The sequence below is a fragment of the Eucalyptus grandis genome, chromosome 4 (assembly GCF_016545825.1).
Source record: "Eucalyptus grandis isolate ANBG69807.140 chromosome 4, ASM1654582v1, whole genome shotgun sequence".
In the NCBI taxonomy this organism is placed as follows: domain Eukaryota; kingdom Viridiplantae; phylum Streptophyta; class Magnoliopsida; order Myrtales; family Myrtaceae; genus Eucalyptus; species Eucalyptus grandis.
Window position 1 is genome coordinate 4,454,736 of NC_052615.1, and position 18,223 is coordinate 4,472,958.

An 18,223-nucleotide genomic window follows, 5' to 3' on the forward strand; every position below is an offset into this window, starting at 1 on the left:
ATGTCGAGCGCAGATTCCGGAGGTGCCTGGCCGTGGTCGTGGCTTGCTAAAGCAGCGAATGATGCAATTCCTAGAGCTACTGCAACACTGCTTGTCATTGTAATAGCAGCTCTTACTTTTTCTTTGTTGAGGAGGCGAAACCACACAACGGCTCCATTGCCTCCAGGGCCCCGAGGCGTGCCATTCTTTGGGTACCTCCCATTCCTAGGGACTGATCTCCACCGGAAATTCGCTGAATTGGCCGAGACATACGGCCCCATCTACAAACTCCGGCTCGGAAGCAAATTATATATTGTGGTCAATTCTCCGTCGCTGGCCAAAGAAATTGTGCGGACCCAAGACATGACGTTTGCCAATCGGGACCCGAACATTGCCAGTGTCATTGGAACATACGGCGCAAGGGACATTGCCTTCTCAAGCCAGGGCCCTTATTGGAGGAATCTCCGCAAACTGTTTGTACGGCAGTTGATGAGCAACACAAGTCTGGACGCCTGTTACGGTTTGAGAAGGCAGGAGGTCAGGAAAGCTCTGAGTGATCTGTATAGAAAACCCGGGTGCCGGTAGATATTGGCGAATTGGCCCTTCTGATCTTGCTTAACATGGTGATGGCAATGCTGTGGGAGGAAACGCTTCAGGGAGAAAAGGGTGAAGCCATGGCCTCTGAGTTTCGAAAGGTGGTGGCCAAATATATGGTGCTCTTAGGTAGTGCGAATGTTTCGGACTTTTCCCGGCACTCGCTTGGCTTGACCTGCAAGGAGTGGAAAGGGAGATGAAAAGCGTGCATCAGTGGTTGGATGGTTTTATTCAGCCGATTATCGATTGGGCCACCAAAGAAACAACAAATGAACTATTCAAGCAGAAGGAAGGAGAACCTAAATGCAATGAACAGAAAAAGGACTTTTTGCATATTTTCCTGGATATGGAGATAAATCTTGAAGATGACCAGTCACCAGTGGACAAGAATGTAGCACTCAAAGCCATTCTTCTGGTAAGTTTATCAATCCAGGTTACTAATTCTTATGTGGACATGCACGGCTATTAAATGAGCTAATGCACTAGAAAGTGCAGTTAATCGTCTTTTGCAACTCTATTTTTGGAAACCTAATCTCTGCATCAGCATCCCTCTCCCCCCCCAAAAAAAACCCTCCCTCAAAGAGACTTCATTTGTAGGCTCTCAGCTTCAATTTTTGAAATTGAGAGCCTGTTTGGCTCTGCTTTTCTTTTCTAGGCCTTGATTTCCTATTTCTTCTCTCCCGATCTAATCTGAGAGGCTTTTTCTGCCTTGTTTGGGGTTTTCTTTTGCTCGTCGCGGTGAATAAATCTTCTTGCAAGTTAATTTTGTGAGGTCATCATCACCATTCCAACTAGTACAATGCCCGGGACGTGGTTCTATGACTTCTTTGAAATTAGGCAGAAGCTCTTCTCTCTCGATTTAAGTGTAGACCTAAAATTGGGAGCTTGTTTCTCTTGACCTAAATCTAGATCTAAGAGTTTCGTAGAGGTATTTGATCTAAAATTTGTTGTTATCCCCGTATGGTGATAGCACGCTCTGCAAGCCACAGTTTTTGGAGGGTAAGATCTCTATATATGCCCATCACTAATAGGTTCGGTAATCGGCTGTTAATTGTTTTTCAATGCCGTGACAGATTTGGTCTTTTGGGATGAGAGAGTGCTTATAACTACAAACTGTACTATTCTGTTTTGTTTTGCAGCTCTTTTGGGATTTGCTTTACTTGGAAGGTTTTTATGTTCTATCATGTATGATTATGACAAATGAATGAAATTTTATTTTGACCAAAAAAAAATCTGTTCTTGGTAAATGCATTTCAAATCTTAGCGGCCATAATTGTGAGTAAATGTCTAGTGATTATTACTATAGTACGTACTCGTTTTGAAATCCATATTAGCTCTTGAATACCATAATTTTCAACAAGGGTCTTATATAATGATGAAATAAATATAGCAAGGTTGATAAATGCAAAGGTAATTTAATTATTGCGTGCCATGTATCATGTCAAGATTGAAATATCTTTCCATATCTCTTGTTTCGTATCTTATTGTCTAACTTAGGTTGCGTGCAACCTTGCCCTCTCCATAACTAAAAGCTCCATATTTTGACTAGAACGTCAATTCTTCTCTATTGTAGTGCTTCATTATGTATTTAGCTTTATCAGACATTATAGTAATTGACTCTCTCATGAAACTTGGAATGTGTGGAATAGGACATTGTAATCGCAGGAACCGATACGACTTCAACAATGGTCGAGTGGGTGATGGCAGAGTTGTTGCAGAACCGAAATGTGATGAATAAAGTAATCCACGAATTGACAGAAGTCGTGGGGGAGGATGCAATGGTCGAAGAGCATCACTTGCCCAAATTAAAGTACCTCAACGCGGTCATTAAGGAGGCATTTCGTTTGCACCCGGCGGTGCCCTTATTGTTGCCGCGGACCCCAAATGCTTCCTGTGTCGTCGGGGTTACCTGATACCAAAGGGCAGCAATATATTCTTAAACATGGGTTATATCCACAGGGACCCCAAGATTTGGGACAAACCATCGGAGTTTAGACCCGAGAGGTTCTTGGAAGATCCCAGCAAATATGATTTCTCGGGCAACAACTTTGCATACATGCCGTTCGGTTCTGGCCGGAGGATGTGTGCAGGGCTTGCGCTGGCAGAGAGGATGCTACCGTATGTTTTAGCCTCTCTTTTGCACTCATTCGAGTGGGAATTACCGCCAGGGTTTGAGCTGGATTTATTGGACAAGTTCGGCATTGTGGTCAAGAAAATGAACCCCTGGTTGCCATTCCAAGACCGAGATTGTCCGCTCCGGAGCTCTACATGTCGGGATAAATCTTTCATTAGTCTCAAGGCTTTTCATTTCAATTCTACGAAATAAACGTATCCTGCCAGTATCAATCATGGTTTAAGCGTCTACTCAATTGGACCTGGGTTTGAAAAAATTTATGCTGCTTTTGTTTGTAATAGTAGAAAGAATTTCTATTATCTATTGGTTCCTCAGGTCAGTTAGACCAGAAGATTAGGTCATATGATTTAAGAGCAAAACGTTGCGAATCTTGCATATATATTCGACCACGGAGTTCTGGAGGAGGTGGTCTGCTTGCGCCTGGCGTTGCATGATTTCAATCTATTTCAGTAATGAGTATTCTCAAATGCTTTTTTTTTAGCAAATTCTCAAATGCTTTTTACAAAATCGTATAAATAGATTTTGCAGTTTCTATGGATTGACTTGACTTTTCCTCGTCAATATAGCCCATTTTAATTTTGCCTAATATCAATGACATTTCTTACCACATGGCAAATGATCAAGCAAAACAATTGTCCGTGGAGATTCGAGTGATTATCTCAACTTAAATAAAACTCTCTTATTATTATTTTACTCAATTCACACCAGTAACCACTCATACACAAGATGCTCTGCTGCCACACGCTACACACATTATGGAGCGAAAGAGAAAGGATAAGACTAGATCTTTCAGGAAGTATGTGGAAAAATCGAGAGAGAGAGAGAGAGAGAGAGAGAGAGAGAGAGAGAGAGGCGGTGTTCTTTATTGTCCAGTCCACTAGATTAGATCAGTATTCGATTCCCACTACTTAGCAGTAACAGTTCGTTACTCTCTATCTGCACCTTAATTTTGGCACGTAAATTTATCATACATCTTATAAGAAATGTAAGGGATTGGGTTCGACCTCTAAACAAAGATATTAATATTGCATGATTTGTTGCTTGCATTGTCTGTTGCATTTTTGCCCGTGGGTACTAGAGGCATTTAGATTTAGGATTAATGCATTTGCATCAAGCATGGGTCATATTTAATGAGAAAGGGGCTCGGTTATGGACTACATCGGTCCAATGGGCAATCCGGCATCGGAGGTGAGATAGAATCCTTGTTTCCAAACTTTTTTTAGCTTTAAGACAGTTGATTTGGACAGAAGTCCAAAAAGAAGTGGGAGACATGTCCTAATCCCAAGAAAGTGGGAGCTGTATTTTTCATTTCGAAGATGATGGGAGCTTATCTTCAATTTCGTGGGTGTGAGAATTAGTCTTGACTTGGCTAGGGGGATAATGTTTCCAAGATTGGTGCCCATTCTTGACCAAGGTTCACCGAGTTTGACCGAGGTTGGCCGAGGTTGACTGGGATTGACCGAATTTCAAGATGAGATGATCGATGTTGGCGCAATCTTTATTGGTCTTGGAGAAGTCAGTAGACGGGGGTGAGCGATTAAGAAACAGAAAAGTCGGTGAACTTGGGAGATTAAAAGGAACCCACTCGAATTCTTCTGAAGACATCCCTCAATTCACATTTCTTATCTTCATCATCATCAATTAGATACATATGTAATATTTAGTGGGATTGCTGCCAATTGCCAATTGTTTTAAGAGGTTAAGTTTTTAGAGTAGTTAATAGTGGTCCTATAAAATCTCATTCATAGATAACCTTTCAAAAAATTTTGCTTAGAAAATATGTACCTGGGGATCTTAGTGTTGGCAATCCATTGCAATCTCGGGGTTCCTTATTGAGGTATTCTTCTAAGGTGGGATTTTGCCCCTTTTACATAGGGGTCAAATCCTAGCTAGAGTAGTATACATGATTTTTGGCTTGATTTATGACGTTGTTTGCAAATCCGTGCTCAGATGTGCATTGGTTGTGATTTATGCACAAGGGATTTAGTTTCCATGTTACTAGAAGATTGCATGAATTTGATCTGATGAAGTTTGCATCTTTATTGCTTGAACTTGTCCTCATATGCGTAAAATCACTCTCGGTCACATTAAATTGATGCCCCTTGCTTATTGGATTGGATCAGTGATTTTTCTTGCATGATAATATTGAGTTACATGTGAACTGCGTGGCCGGCCCCTGTAGCAATCCTTAGTTGTCCCCTCTTTGATGGGTTTGCATGCTTTTGATGATATCTCGCATGTTAGATTGGCCTTGCTTTAATTTAGATGCATCTAGATTCGGATTTATGTTGTTTGCAAGAATGTTAACCATCTATTTTGCAGACATTCATGTAAAGTAGGTTAAAGGTTTCACCTTTCGATCGTGGCTTGCATTCGTGTCCAAAGGATCGAATCTTTCCGATAAAGATCGATCCTTTACTACTGGTTTATGCATATTAGTCTTAGTGCACGTAGTTTGATGAGAAAACATAAAGACTGCATCTTTAATTGTTTTAGTTAAAGCATGTCATTCTAGAATTAAATTAGGTGACTTTGCACCTCAGATTATGAGGTTTTCGTTTGATTATTTGTTATTTGATGTAATTATTAATTACGCTACTTAGGATGTTTTCGGCCTCTAGGGAGATTTTTTAGGACTTTAATTCGGCATCTTAGGACTATAATTACTAATTATCTTAGAATTGCATTTAAATTGCATCTACGAATTTGTTGCATTATAGGATTAATTAACTCATAATTAATTCTATCTCCTATATGTTAGCATTTATTTTATCACTTAAATTATGCAATTCATGTTTATTAGCTGAGTCTAGTGCACAATTAATTTTGATTTAGAGCTCACAGTAACCCTGTCCCGAGGCCTAATAACAAGGCTTTATTTAATTTTCGCCCGATTCAACTCAGGCTCTCTATTTTCCTCGCTGTATATTTAATTCATCTGTTTGCTATTTTTTATTGCAGGCATGTTTATTTTTACTGGTTGAGAGTTTTAGAGTAAATAAAATTGATGATTATTGCATATAAATCATTTTTATAAACGATGAGACTTACCAAATAATTGGTGTTATATTTATCTAGCATAACTAAGTCGCGTGACTAGAATATTTGGTTCACAAGAGTAAGATGGACTTATGCATCCTACTTAGGTTTCTAACTGACTCATTATATGTTAGTGGTGGCTCCAAAGAAAATTTAATTTATTGAATGCAAAAACCAAGCTGCAATTAATGGGGTTTGGGATGACTCATGCTATGTGTAGGCACCACCTTGTGAGAGGAACCATTCGCGCTTCCTTAGTAATCCGTCAAGTTCATTCGGGACATCTCAATTCACCTCGGGAGGGTTGCAACATACTCCAAATCCCTCATGAATTTCCTCGTAAGTGGATTCAACATGGAGACATCTATGGCACCCCTCCATGGCCCCCGATCCGATTAGGGTCGCCACAGTTCGCTTACCATTCACTTTGCCTAATAACATATCACTCTGATACCATTCCAATTGCAGCGGGTTCATACAACCATGGGGGTTTACATTTTTTTTTTTTGATAGGTCCCTTGCGCAATTCATATACGGAAGCACATCTAACAAACTCCCTTCCCTATATTTAGAAAACGATGCACACCTACTAAACATCTTATATAAGTTAAAACCGAACATGTTTATTTACATAGAGCAGATGGACATCTTTAGTCGGTACATCAAAATGCCGTAGTTTTCTATACTCGGCTACACTTCAAAGGATGACCGACATCTCCTCCCATAATCGTATGCTTAAGGTCCATCAACCAGTGTCGGCGTCCAAAGGTTCCCTCCTTTGCTATCCTTCTCCTCGCGATCATATCCAACCGCTCAAATCATCTACTAATCTGAAATGTTGGTCCCCAAAAGGGGTGAGTACAACCACTCAGCAGGCAAAGGAATCCAATAACCACTCAATGCATCATACAAGTCATACATGCATTGGCAGGTATTACTTACCTTGAAGTCATGCGCATACTATCATGCATCAATCTCATAATCATATACATGTCATCATCATCATGACATCATGACATCACACATGTCATCATCATCATGGCATCATCACATTACACATGTCATCATGCCATATCATATATCATCATCATCATCATCATCATCATCATCGTCATGCATATCATCATGCATATCATTATGCCATATCATATATCATCATCATCATCATCTTCATCATCATGCATATCATCATGCATATCATGCCATGGGTGATCATCATTATTCCATATCACATATCATCATCATCATCATCATCATCATGCATATCATCATGCATATCATGCCATGGGTTCAATTTCCACTTTTAGCTTTCAATTTTGATCACCACATCACCCATTCCTCAAATCATCAATTTCATCATCCCCTCGGGCAAAGACCTCCGAGGCTTCCGGCATTCAGCCATCCCAGGCCACCGAGCATCCGGCCCCCCACATTTCGGGCATCTCGCATCCCAATTGGCATCACGAGGCATTCCCTTCGGGCAAAGACCTCCGACAGGACTTCCAGCATTTACACTCCCTGGCCGGGTATCCCGCACCCCAAATCCTGGCATCGCGAGGCATTCCCTTCGAGCAAAAACCTCCGACAGGGCTTCCGGAATTATGTACCGACATACCACCAGGCCTCCCCTGAAATTACGTACTGTATACCACCGGGCATCCCGACACTCCCGGGGAATCTCCGGAATTACGCCACTAGGCCACCGGGCATCATCATCCACCACAACCATCTCCTCATTTTACCATTATCCATGTTCACCAATTTCGGTCTTAATTTAGCATGGCATATGACGTGACATCAACCAAGTCATATTTGGCATAGAATTCACACATGCATCTCAATTCAATGTCATGCATACATCAAGACCTCATCATACATGCAACATGGTATAATTATTTATGAAATAAAATTAATGGAATTTATGGCCAATAAAATAATCCATTTTCCATGCCCTTTTTCATTTATTTAAATTCCAACTTTTGTCATTTCCATAAATATTAAATTTAATATCAACAAATTCCCAAAATTATAAAAATTACAACAAATATTAAACAAGCCAATAGGATGATAACTTCATACAAAATACATGGCCAAATAGCATTTCACACAATTTCCCAATTTTCACAAAACCTCATATAATTTTCGGATGAAACCAGAATGCACGGTTTCCGAAGAAATTCGATTAAAATATCCATCCGGCATCCAAAAATTACGAAATTTTACCGAGTTATAGCCAAGAAATTTTCTTACAACTTTCATGAAGACTTCTAAGCCAAATTAGTTTATATTATTTTATACAATCTCACGAAGCTTCTGGATCCATTACCGCATCGTCCAGTGCATGCTTCTCCGAAATACTGAGATTTCACCTACCTATTCTCTTTCGTTTCCTCTGAAATTTGGATATGTTATACATCAAGATGTTCTATAAAAGTTTCATGAAGATATCTAAGTCAAATAACCAGATTATAGTCGTTATATGGGTCCATGAAGTCTCGGGTGTCCCGAAATACATCTCCAGAATTACCGTCTTCAAGATCTAGTCGATTTACTAGGCTATACTTGTTCATTTCACTTCAAATTTTAGTATGTTGTAGTTTAAGATGTAACCTACAACTTTCATGAAGAGATCGAATAAATATTCTTAGCACAAATCAACATGCAACCACAAATCCAACAAGAGGTCAGTGAAATCTTTCCAGATCTGAGGTCTCCGTAGGATGAGAGTTTAACCCCCTAAATCTCCATCATTTTCCACCAAATTTTAGTATGTTGTAGTTTAAGATGTTAGCTACAACTTTTATAAAGAGATCAAAGCCAAAATCGAACTCTAAACAGACATGCAAGCTTTCACAAAGTTCTGACTCAAACGGACTCATGCGAAAACAGCATGCACTTCAAAAACAAACACAATAGCTTCACTCCCATGCCTCCAAACGTCTTAAAATTCGACCATGCATGCAAAACATTGGTGCAAGAGTAGAAAGTGGATTCCCAACTTGCCTCTAGACCACACGAACGGCGGCACACGGCGGCGAACACGGCGAACGGACGGTGACGACTCCTTCCTCTCCCTCTCGGCCGCACCCTCTCCCTCTCTCTCGCACGATTCACTCTCTATTTCTCTCGGTCTCTCTTCTCTCTCTTACTTCCGAGAATCCCCTCCCCTTTTCTTGCTTTTTGATTAATCAATTAACTCTATTTTTGCATGAAAGAAAATGATGTAAGATGGACAAGTGTCTAATGGCAAGGGACAAGTGTAATTGTGGAGGAAGACAAGTGTCCACCATGCTTCACCTCCTTCATGCCACTTGTCACAACACATGCATGGGCTTGGGCTTTGGGCTTGGGCCTCCCTTGTGGCCGACGGCCACACCTCCTTGGGCCTCAATTGGGCCAGCCAACTTGGCCCATTAAAAGCTTAGGCCAATGGGCCTAAGGCCCAACCTAATTAAACCCACAATTTCACTCTCAATTTTTTTTTAATCTTTAATTATTTCTTTTATAGAGTTTAAATTTTTAAAATTCACATGGCCAAAGAATAAATCATCCTCATAATTTATCCTTTGATACTAATCTAAAAACTCATGATCACAAGCACAATAACACATAGCCTAATGGCTAAAACATAAACCATAGGTAATTTTCATTACCTAATTATTGGCTTTAATTCCTCTAGAGGATGACTTGAATTTTTGGGATGCCACAACATCGATCCTTATTTTGGAGCAATTCGCCATGCCCTTAGTCTGCATGTTGGAAAAGGGTTCACTTTGTCATGGCAAGAATGGCTCTACTTGACACTCGTTTTCTTGATTACCAATGTTTGTGACCTATTTTTAAATTACGTGATTCTTTCAAATCCAAGGCTTGTATGATAGTGAAGGTCCAGTTGTAGATTACTAGCGCTCCTCAAACTCCAAATTTCACCGCAGCAACTGTTCATTACAAAATGGCATTAAAAAAAAAATCAAAATGATGCCATCAACCTTACTATGCCTGGAGCTAAAGATGCTCTCCTCATTTCAATCGATAACAATCAGATGCCATCGTGTGTCCTTATGCCCAAACAAATTCTCACGACTGAATTAGTCAAACTCCTTCTTGATTTAAGGTGACAAATTATGAAAAGCTTCATCATAATGTCTGATTGATCCTCTTTGCAAATCCCATATATATATAAAGAAAAGGGATGGATTTGTGTCCATCAAGTTTGACCACTCTCAAGAAAGGAGGAATTTCCTCAATGTTGACACCTAGTTCTTTCTTGGGAGACTTCTCATTCATTTCTTAAGAAAATTAGGGATCAAATTTGTTGATGGCGACATCCACAAAATTGGACCCCTAAACAGAAACGTTGATTTTGTATGGTCTTCCATTCGCATTTCTTACTGCATTTTTCCACATTAAGATACTAGAGACATCTACATTCGCGCCGAATGAAAGTTGTGCCCGGCTATTAATTTCATTTGAATTGGCTTGATAGACAACCGACATGTGAAATGAGCCTTAAATTCATTTAAGCTTTTAAGGCCAAGCCCACACGAGCCCGGCCCCCTTTGATGAACTCGGCCACTTCCCTTAGGCCTTAGCCTCCACATGATTAGCATGTGCCATTCCCAATTAGGAAACAAAGTTATAAAAGGCAAGTGACCGAAAGGGGCTTTGGCCAGCCAAACAAGGAAGAAGAGGGGGTTGGCCAAGTTTGGAAAATGTAGAAAAAAAAAATACGGGTGAGAAATAAGGGGAAGGACATCCTGGCCAAGGAAAGGATCATCAGGTGATTTGTGGTGATTGAAATTGGGAATCAAAGAGGAAAGCTCATCTCGTTGAAATGACTCCGACTCCAAGCAATAAGCCAAGTAAAAAATCGACTAATTTATATGATCATGTGCAAATTCGCTGCGTATTTGATCTACTGTAATCATGTTTCCATTTGTTAATTTGTTATCTAGATTAAATTCGTTGCTGCCTTTATGTTGATTGTTGCTAATCGTCATCGATTTCATCGAGTTAGATGTAAGGTCTATTTTCAAGAGGTTCAAGATCAGATTTAGGATAGTGTCCTCAACCACCAAGAGCAGGGTGAGTTGCTGATTTTGATAACTGAGCCTGCTTGAAGGTATTCTTGAATTTGGATAATGTACTTTGCCATATGCACTATTTACCTGCTACATGAAAGTTTATTTGTGCATCTCAAAGGGCGGACAATAGGACTGTAAAGTACAGTCCTTGGTTTGCTGATAGAATTGGAGAGTACGGTGCATTTCACAAGGACACTTTCGGGAATCATTGACTTTACCGAAAAGAAATTTTGAAAAATAAATAGGAATAAGTGTTCCAGAAATCCTACAACTTGTCACGAAAATGCATTTCAGTCCTAAAACTTGCAAAAAGTGCATTTAAATCCTAAAACTTATCAAATTGTTTCAAATGAGTCCTAAAATCGATGCCGTTAACATTTTCTATTAAAAATGCTGATGTAGCATTTTAAATAATTTTTATTTTCCATGTGTATTTTTTAATTATTTAAAAAATAGATTTAAAAACTAAAAATTAAATTGATTCTTATCTTATTTTCAACAAAAACTAAAAAGAAAATTTTAAAAAAATTATTTTAAAAATTGTTAAAAAAAAAAAAATCAGTGCGGCTCCTCTCCCGCCGCCGCCGCCCATCGCCAGGGGTCGGGCGACGGTTGCCGGCCTCAGGCAGGGGTGGCCGGGCCTCATTGGCCCCAGGCGAGGGCCGGCGGCGTTGCCCACCCGGGCGAGGCCTCGTCGCCCTCGCTTGGGGCCGGCGAGGATCGCAGATTTGGGCAAGCCTCGTCGGCCTCGAGCAAGGCCCGACGAGGCCTCACCCAGGGCCGGTGACGACCCGCCCAGGACGAGCGACAGCTACCAGGCCCCCGCGAGGGCCAGCGAGGCCCGGCCACCCCTGCCTAGGGCCGGCAACCGTTGCCCGGCCCCTCCGGCAATGGGCAGCGGCGGGGGAGAGAAGCTATTGTTTTTTTTTTAAATAAATATTTTAACTTTTTTTAAAAAATTTGGTGAAAATAAGATAAAATGAATAAATTTAATTTTTTAGTTTTTAAATCTATTTTTTTAAATGAATGAAATTAATTTAAAAATCTACGTGGAAAATAAAAAATTATTTAAAATACCACGTCAGCATTTTTAATGGAAAAAGGTTAACGGCATCGATTTTAGGACTCGTTTGAAACAATTTGACAAGTTTTAGGACTTAAATGCACTTTTTGCAAGTTTTAAGACTAAAATGCATTTTCGTGACAAGTTGTAGGACTTCTGAAACACTTATCCCAAATAAATAAAAAGAGATGAGCCAAGATGACTATAGCAATATTCTTAAAATGGTCCCTAATTTTAGAGCTCCACGTATTCTTTTGACCTTATATTTTATTTTGTTCCTTGGTATAACGGTTAAGGAATGTTGGAATTATTTTGGCTTAGAAAAAACTGTGGAAAGAGAAATTAATTTAAGAAAAAAAAAGGTGCTGGATTCCAGGAATGTATGTTTTGCGTTTCCTTTTTGCCAGCTGATTTTTTTTTACATGGATAAAAAGTAAAATTTTATTCATTATTTCGTGGTTTTGCTTAATCACGCATGCCTCTTCATGATCTCATCTTGCTTTGGATGTCATATGTACCCACCAAAAATTTAATTCATCCAACTCAAAAATTGGAAGTGGTAGATAGATTGAAACACCACATATATAAAATGTATAATAATGCCATAGACAAGTCATTGGGATACTTTAACGCAAGCAAGATTAGAAACGACATGCATAACTTGATGAGGTAGGAGCCATACACACAAAATAAAATGGGGTGGAACCACACTCTAGTATCATATTAGAAAATCTATTCCAAAAGTTTATATTATTAAATGGAGGAAGACCACACGCATATAAAGGCATACAAACCTTGTAGGCAAGCAATGTAAATAGTTTAACACATTCAATGTACTTTAGTTGTACCAAGTGAAAAACTAGCCGAGATTGTGCGATAAGCCAATAATGGTATCGAGTTTTTACACGAAATCATGCATAGTTGGTCTGATGTTGCTTGTTATTCAAAACGTTAGCTCTTTTTCTCGTGATTAGTTTAGTAAATGCATATATCAAATTTGTCATAATTCACCACAAATTCTACTAAATGCTGGAATTATAACATTAAGGAGGATGTGTTAATTTTATAAGACTGTTCAAGTAGCAGGTGACAATTGGCCATCTCGATGACCTCAAAAGTTGTCGCTTCTTGTAGCCTATGCATAACAAAAAGCGTGCCAAAATACTTGGAAAACGTGAAGCACTGCTCCTTGTATGTAATTGTTGTTGGTGGTTATAAATACCCACGGTAAAAAAATGTAAAGACTCTCCTTTTCGGGATAATTCAACGAATAAAGTTTATTTATTTATTTATTTATTACTAAAACACCTAATAAAGTTGAGAGAAGAATATTAAAAGTGTCATAAATTGTATACGGTGTTCACTTTAATGCCAAAAGTTTTCATTGACTTACTTAAATGTCAAAATCGGAGAAAAATGATTACTTAAGTGTCTCCAATGAGAAAATTCCAATTGGTGAAATTACATGGTATTTATAGTTAAAAATTTTATTTGAGGCAGCGTTTTTTGACATTGAAGTGATCACTTTTTCCATTAAGATTGATACTGAAATGATCATTTTTTTTTAACAACTATTGGCACTAAGGTGATCAACAACTAGTACTGAAATGATTATTTATTAACTTGCTACACAACATCGTTTATGTATTATATATTGACTGGGCACACCGGTGAGTCACGTAAGATCGAGAAATTAATAAAATATGGCCACGTTGGATTTCCAATGACTCAAATCGGAGTTGGTACTTAAGTGATTCAAAAAGAACTTTTGATACTAAAGTAAGCGCCGTACACAACTTATAACACTTTTAGTGTCATTTTCCTAATAAAGTTTGTTATGTTTTCTATTCTTGCACTTTTAAATTCCACAATTTGTTCTTTACTTTCTTTTAAATTTTAAGCCAAGTAGTTCCCTGTCTGAGATCAACACAAAACCCATTTTTTCACATAAAATCCAAAATCAACCTTTTTGGTGGAAGATTCTCCACTTTATGAGTGGAACATGTCAAAGGATACCAAATCTGGAATATGATATTCAGCAAATCTCTAGCCATCACTCCTTAATTAGAACCTGATATTGAGCAGATCTCTAGCAATCATTCTTGATACTCAGCAGATCTCTAGCAATTGCTCATTGATTTATTCTGATTTACTTTTTATTTGTTTGTATCCCTAACTTTAGCTACTCCTATTTTTGTATACACCTTCCACATCAGGAGCCCTAGGAATATTGTATCATTTCCTATAAATAGAAAGCTGTAAACAGAGATTGATTATCTTAGATACAATACAGTTTTACATTCTCATGTGGTATTAGAGCTTTTCTAGCGAAAGTTTAAAAAAAAAAAAAAATTCAAATTGCATGTTCGCCCTCTTCAACAACTACTTCATCATCAAGTACCACCCCTAGCTTAACAACCCGGGTACTTGGATCCACAGCCACCGGAATTACTGCAAATTCCATCTCCTATCTAGCAATTGGAGTCAAGCTCATAGGAGAAAACTTTGTTTGGTGGGCATGCCTACTGATGTGTCTTTGAGCAAGCAAACTGCTACCAATTGTGGAATGATCTTCCGTATGTCCACCTAGCCAAATTGTGCAGACAGCAACAAATGGAACCACCACCATTGTTCTAAACCCAACATAACATCCGATGCCAACATATATTGAGATGTATATATTTTAATATTAGGTTGAGTTTTGGTTATGTTGAAGCTATGTCCTGTGGAGAAAGGACAGCCGTGTCGTGCTCCTATTCTTGTGGAATTGGCGTGTGATAGGGAATGGTGACTAGGGGCTTCATTTCCCTGACCTGAAATCTGAGCTTGTCAGATTATTCCAACTCCACCCTTGGTGGTAATTCCCACTTGAATGAATGCAAAAGAGATGTCACAACATAACATAGCATCCTCTCTGCTAGCACAAGCCCCATATATCTCTTTTGATTGGAACCGAATGGAATGTGCTTGAAGTTGTTGCCTGGGAAATCATACTTACTAGGATCTTTCAAGACCCTCTCTAGGCGGAAGTACAGCCCAAGTACCAAAACTTGGCACAATGAGACACTTAAGTGCTAAAACTTTAAAAATGTACACTTAAGTGCCACTCTCATAGTGTCAAAACTTTAAAAATGTACACTTAAGTGCCACTTTCTTTGAAAAAGTGAGACACTTAAGTGCCACTTCCGACGAACCCTACCAGAAATCCTACATGGCAATATTTTATTATTTTTACTTGCCTGCGTGGCTCGTCGAAAAGCTAACTCGGCTCAAACTCACTCGAAACGACGTCGTCTGCAAAATAAAAATTAAACTACCAGCTAAAATATTCTAAAAAATAAAAATATGTAAATAATTAATTTAATTAAATTTAAAATTACATTTATTTAAAATATTCTAAAAAATAAAAATAAAAACTTTTAAAAAAAGGAGGGCCCGAAGGAGGTGGTCGAGAGCCGAGCCCTTACCGTGCCGCCTCCCCACCGCCGCCGGAAGGGCCGGCGACGGAGGGGGAGAGTTGGTCGGGTGGTCGGCCCCGGCCGACCGGCGGCGAGAGCCGGGAGCCCTCACCAGATCTGGGCAAGGGCTCGAGCCCTTGCCGCCTCCCCACTGTCGCCGGGAAGGGCCAGCGACGGTGAGGGGAGCATCGGCCGAGGTTGCCGGGCCCTAGCCGGGCTGGCAAGCCAGCGACAAGGGCTCATGGGCCCGCCACCGCCGGTCGGCATCGTTGGCTCTTGGCCGTGGCCTAACAACCCCGGTCGATGCTCCCCCCCATCGTCGCTAGCCCTTCCCGACGACGGTGGGGATTTGGGCGAGGGCCCGAGCCCTCGTCACCAGTCGGCCAAGGGTCAGCCACCTCAGTGGACCCTCCCCCTCCGTTGTCGGCCCTTTCCAGCGGTGGCAAGAGCTCGGCTCTCGGCCGCCTCTTTTGCCCCCTAATTTTTTTTTTTTTAATTTTAAGTTTTTTTTTTTTTTAAAATATTTCAAATAATTTAAGTTTAAATTTAATTTAATTAATTTTTATATTAATTATTTACACATTAGACACAAAATGACGTTGTTTTTGCATTTTCTTGCCACGTCAGCGTGCAAAATGACGCCGTTTTGCACTCACCTCGCCGGAAAATTGCCACGTCAGCAATTTGGCCGGATTTTGGCTAGCGTGGCACTTAAGTGATCCATTTTACTCCAATTTTGGTACTTAAGTGTACATTTTCAAAGTTTTGGCACTTAAGTATCCCTCTGTGCCAAGTTTTGGCACTCCAAGTGTCCTTACCTCACCCTCACCCTCTCTAAGTCTAAACTTCGCCATTTATCCCAAATCTTGGGGTCCTTGTGGATATAACCCATGTTCAAGAAAATTTCACTACCTTTCGGTATTGTGTCACCCCCGGCAACACAGGAAGCATGTAGGTGGCTTTGTGGCAATAGGTCGATGTGCATTTGCATTAATTATAGGAAATTAAATCAAGTTACGATTAAAAAAAGTATTAACTACCTAGGATTGATGACCTAATTGATAAGCTTAAAGGACGTTACTATTTCCAAAATCGATTTAAGATTGGGGTATCATCAATTGCGGATAGGACATTCCCAAAACAGCTTATTGAACTTGATATGGTCACTATAAATTCGTGGGCATGCCTTTTGGTTTGACTATTGCGCCAACAACTTTTAATGAATTTGATGAATAGGGCATTCAAGTCTTTTTTGGATCAATTTGTAATAGTATTTATTGATGATATTTTGGTATATTCAAAAGGCGTAGATGATCATGAGCAACACATTTCGTGAGCACAAATTGTATGCTAAATTTGGCAAATGCGAGTTTAGTTGGATGGTGTGGTATATTTTGGCCATGTACCAACCGATAAAGTGATATTTATTGACTAGCAAAAGTTGAGTTGGTGATAAATTGGCCAAGACTAATGATAGTGATCGAGATTTAGAGTTTCTTGGGTCTAATTAGTTATTATCAAAGATTTGTAGAAGGAATTTCTCACCTTGCCGCTCCATTGACTCAATTGATGAGGAATGATGTGAAGTTCAAATGGTCTGATAGATGCAAGCAAAGTTTCCAATAACTTATAAGAAGATTGACTATAGTCCGATTTTGATGATACTATCAAGATCGGGAGGTTTTTTAATCTATGGTGATGCATCTCATAAGGGACTAGGTTGCATAAAATATGGAAATGTGGTTGTTTATGCATCAAGACAATTGAAGCCACACCTATCCGACTCATAATCTAGAGCTTGATGCCATTGTGTTTGCATTGAAGATATGAATGAATTTATTTGTATGGGGAAAATTTTGAGATCTTCATAGACCATACAAGCTTGACTTTCTTGTTTTCCAAAAAATAATTGAATATGAGGCAAGAGTGCTAGATGGAATTATTAAAAGACTATGGCTATGAGATTTGGTATAGCGAATCGGGTTGTGGATGCTCTCAATCAGAAATCTATATAAGTAGTTGCACATATGATGGTCAAGGAATGGACCTTACTTGTAGAGGCTCAATTCTGAATTTCGGTTTGATATGAATAGTCTTTAAAGTGTGATAATTACTCTTAAAATTGAGCATAGATTATGCAAAGAATCAAGACTCTGCAACAAACAGATCTTGCAATTTCAAAAATCCAAGAAGAAGCCTTAGAAAGGAAAAAGGCTTGACTTTTAGGTGTTGGAAGATGGAGTTTTAAGAGTTCATGGACGTCTTTACATGCCTAATAACGTCAATTTGAGGAATGATATTTTATCAAAAGAACATCAAATAATTACAGTGTACATGTAAAAAGTATGAAAATGTATCAGAATCTTCACTAACACCATTAGTGGAAATGTAGGTAAGTTTTTGGATGCAGGAGTATGGGATGGTATTGACAGGACCTGACTTTCTTCCCAAAGTTAATGTCTTGCATTCTATTTCTTTTGGTACTTATATTAATACTCGGAAGAGGGCTAAACATGGAAAAAAATTGTATGCATAAATCATTAGAAATTTCCCATTACGTTTCTCGTGTGATGTGTTTCATCGTGCTTCCGAATGCCTATAATAAATAAGAGTTATAATTTGAAAAGACGTGTTGCATGTGACATTTTGGGGCATCACAAATACTAATATTTTACATAAAATGTAATTTTTCTATGTTTGTTTCTATTGTCTATGTTGCATGGACACATTATATGTGCTTTCGTGTTGTGTCCGACACGTGTTGGAGCGTGTCGGACAAGTTGACACGCTCAGACACACGTTGACTGCGTGTCGAATTTGTTGACACATGATCAACTTTTGTCGACACGTTTCGACACGCGTGTCCGAAGCA

At 39.3% G+C, this 18,223-nt stretch overlaps 1 protein-coding gene and 1 pseudogene across 1 annotated transcript; both read left to right on the forward strand.

Moving 5' to 3' along the window:
- LOC120292453 (flavonoid 3'-monooxygenase CYP75B137-like) lies at positions 1-564 on the forward strand. The gene has a single exon (XM_039310637.1). The coding sequence runs from the start codon at positions 1-3 to the stop codon at positions 562-564; it is 564 nt and encodes a 187-aa protein (XP_039166571.1).
- A 164-nt stretch (positions 565-728) lies between these two features.
- On the forward strand, positions 729-2,969 carry LOC120292999 (annotated as a pseudogene).
- The last annotated feature ends 15,254 nt before the right edge of the window (positions 2,970-18,223 follow it).

Bases quoted from the DNA above. Each gene is read 5' to 3' on its own strand.
- LOC120292453 (XM_039310637.1), top strand. From the start codon at position 1: ATGTCGAGCGCAGATTCCGGAGGTGCCTGGCCGTGGTCGTGGCTTGCT.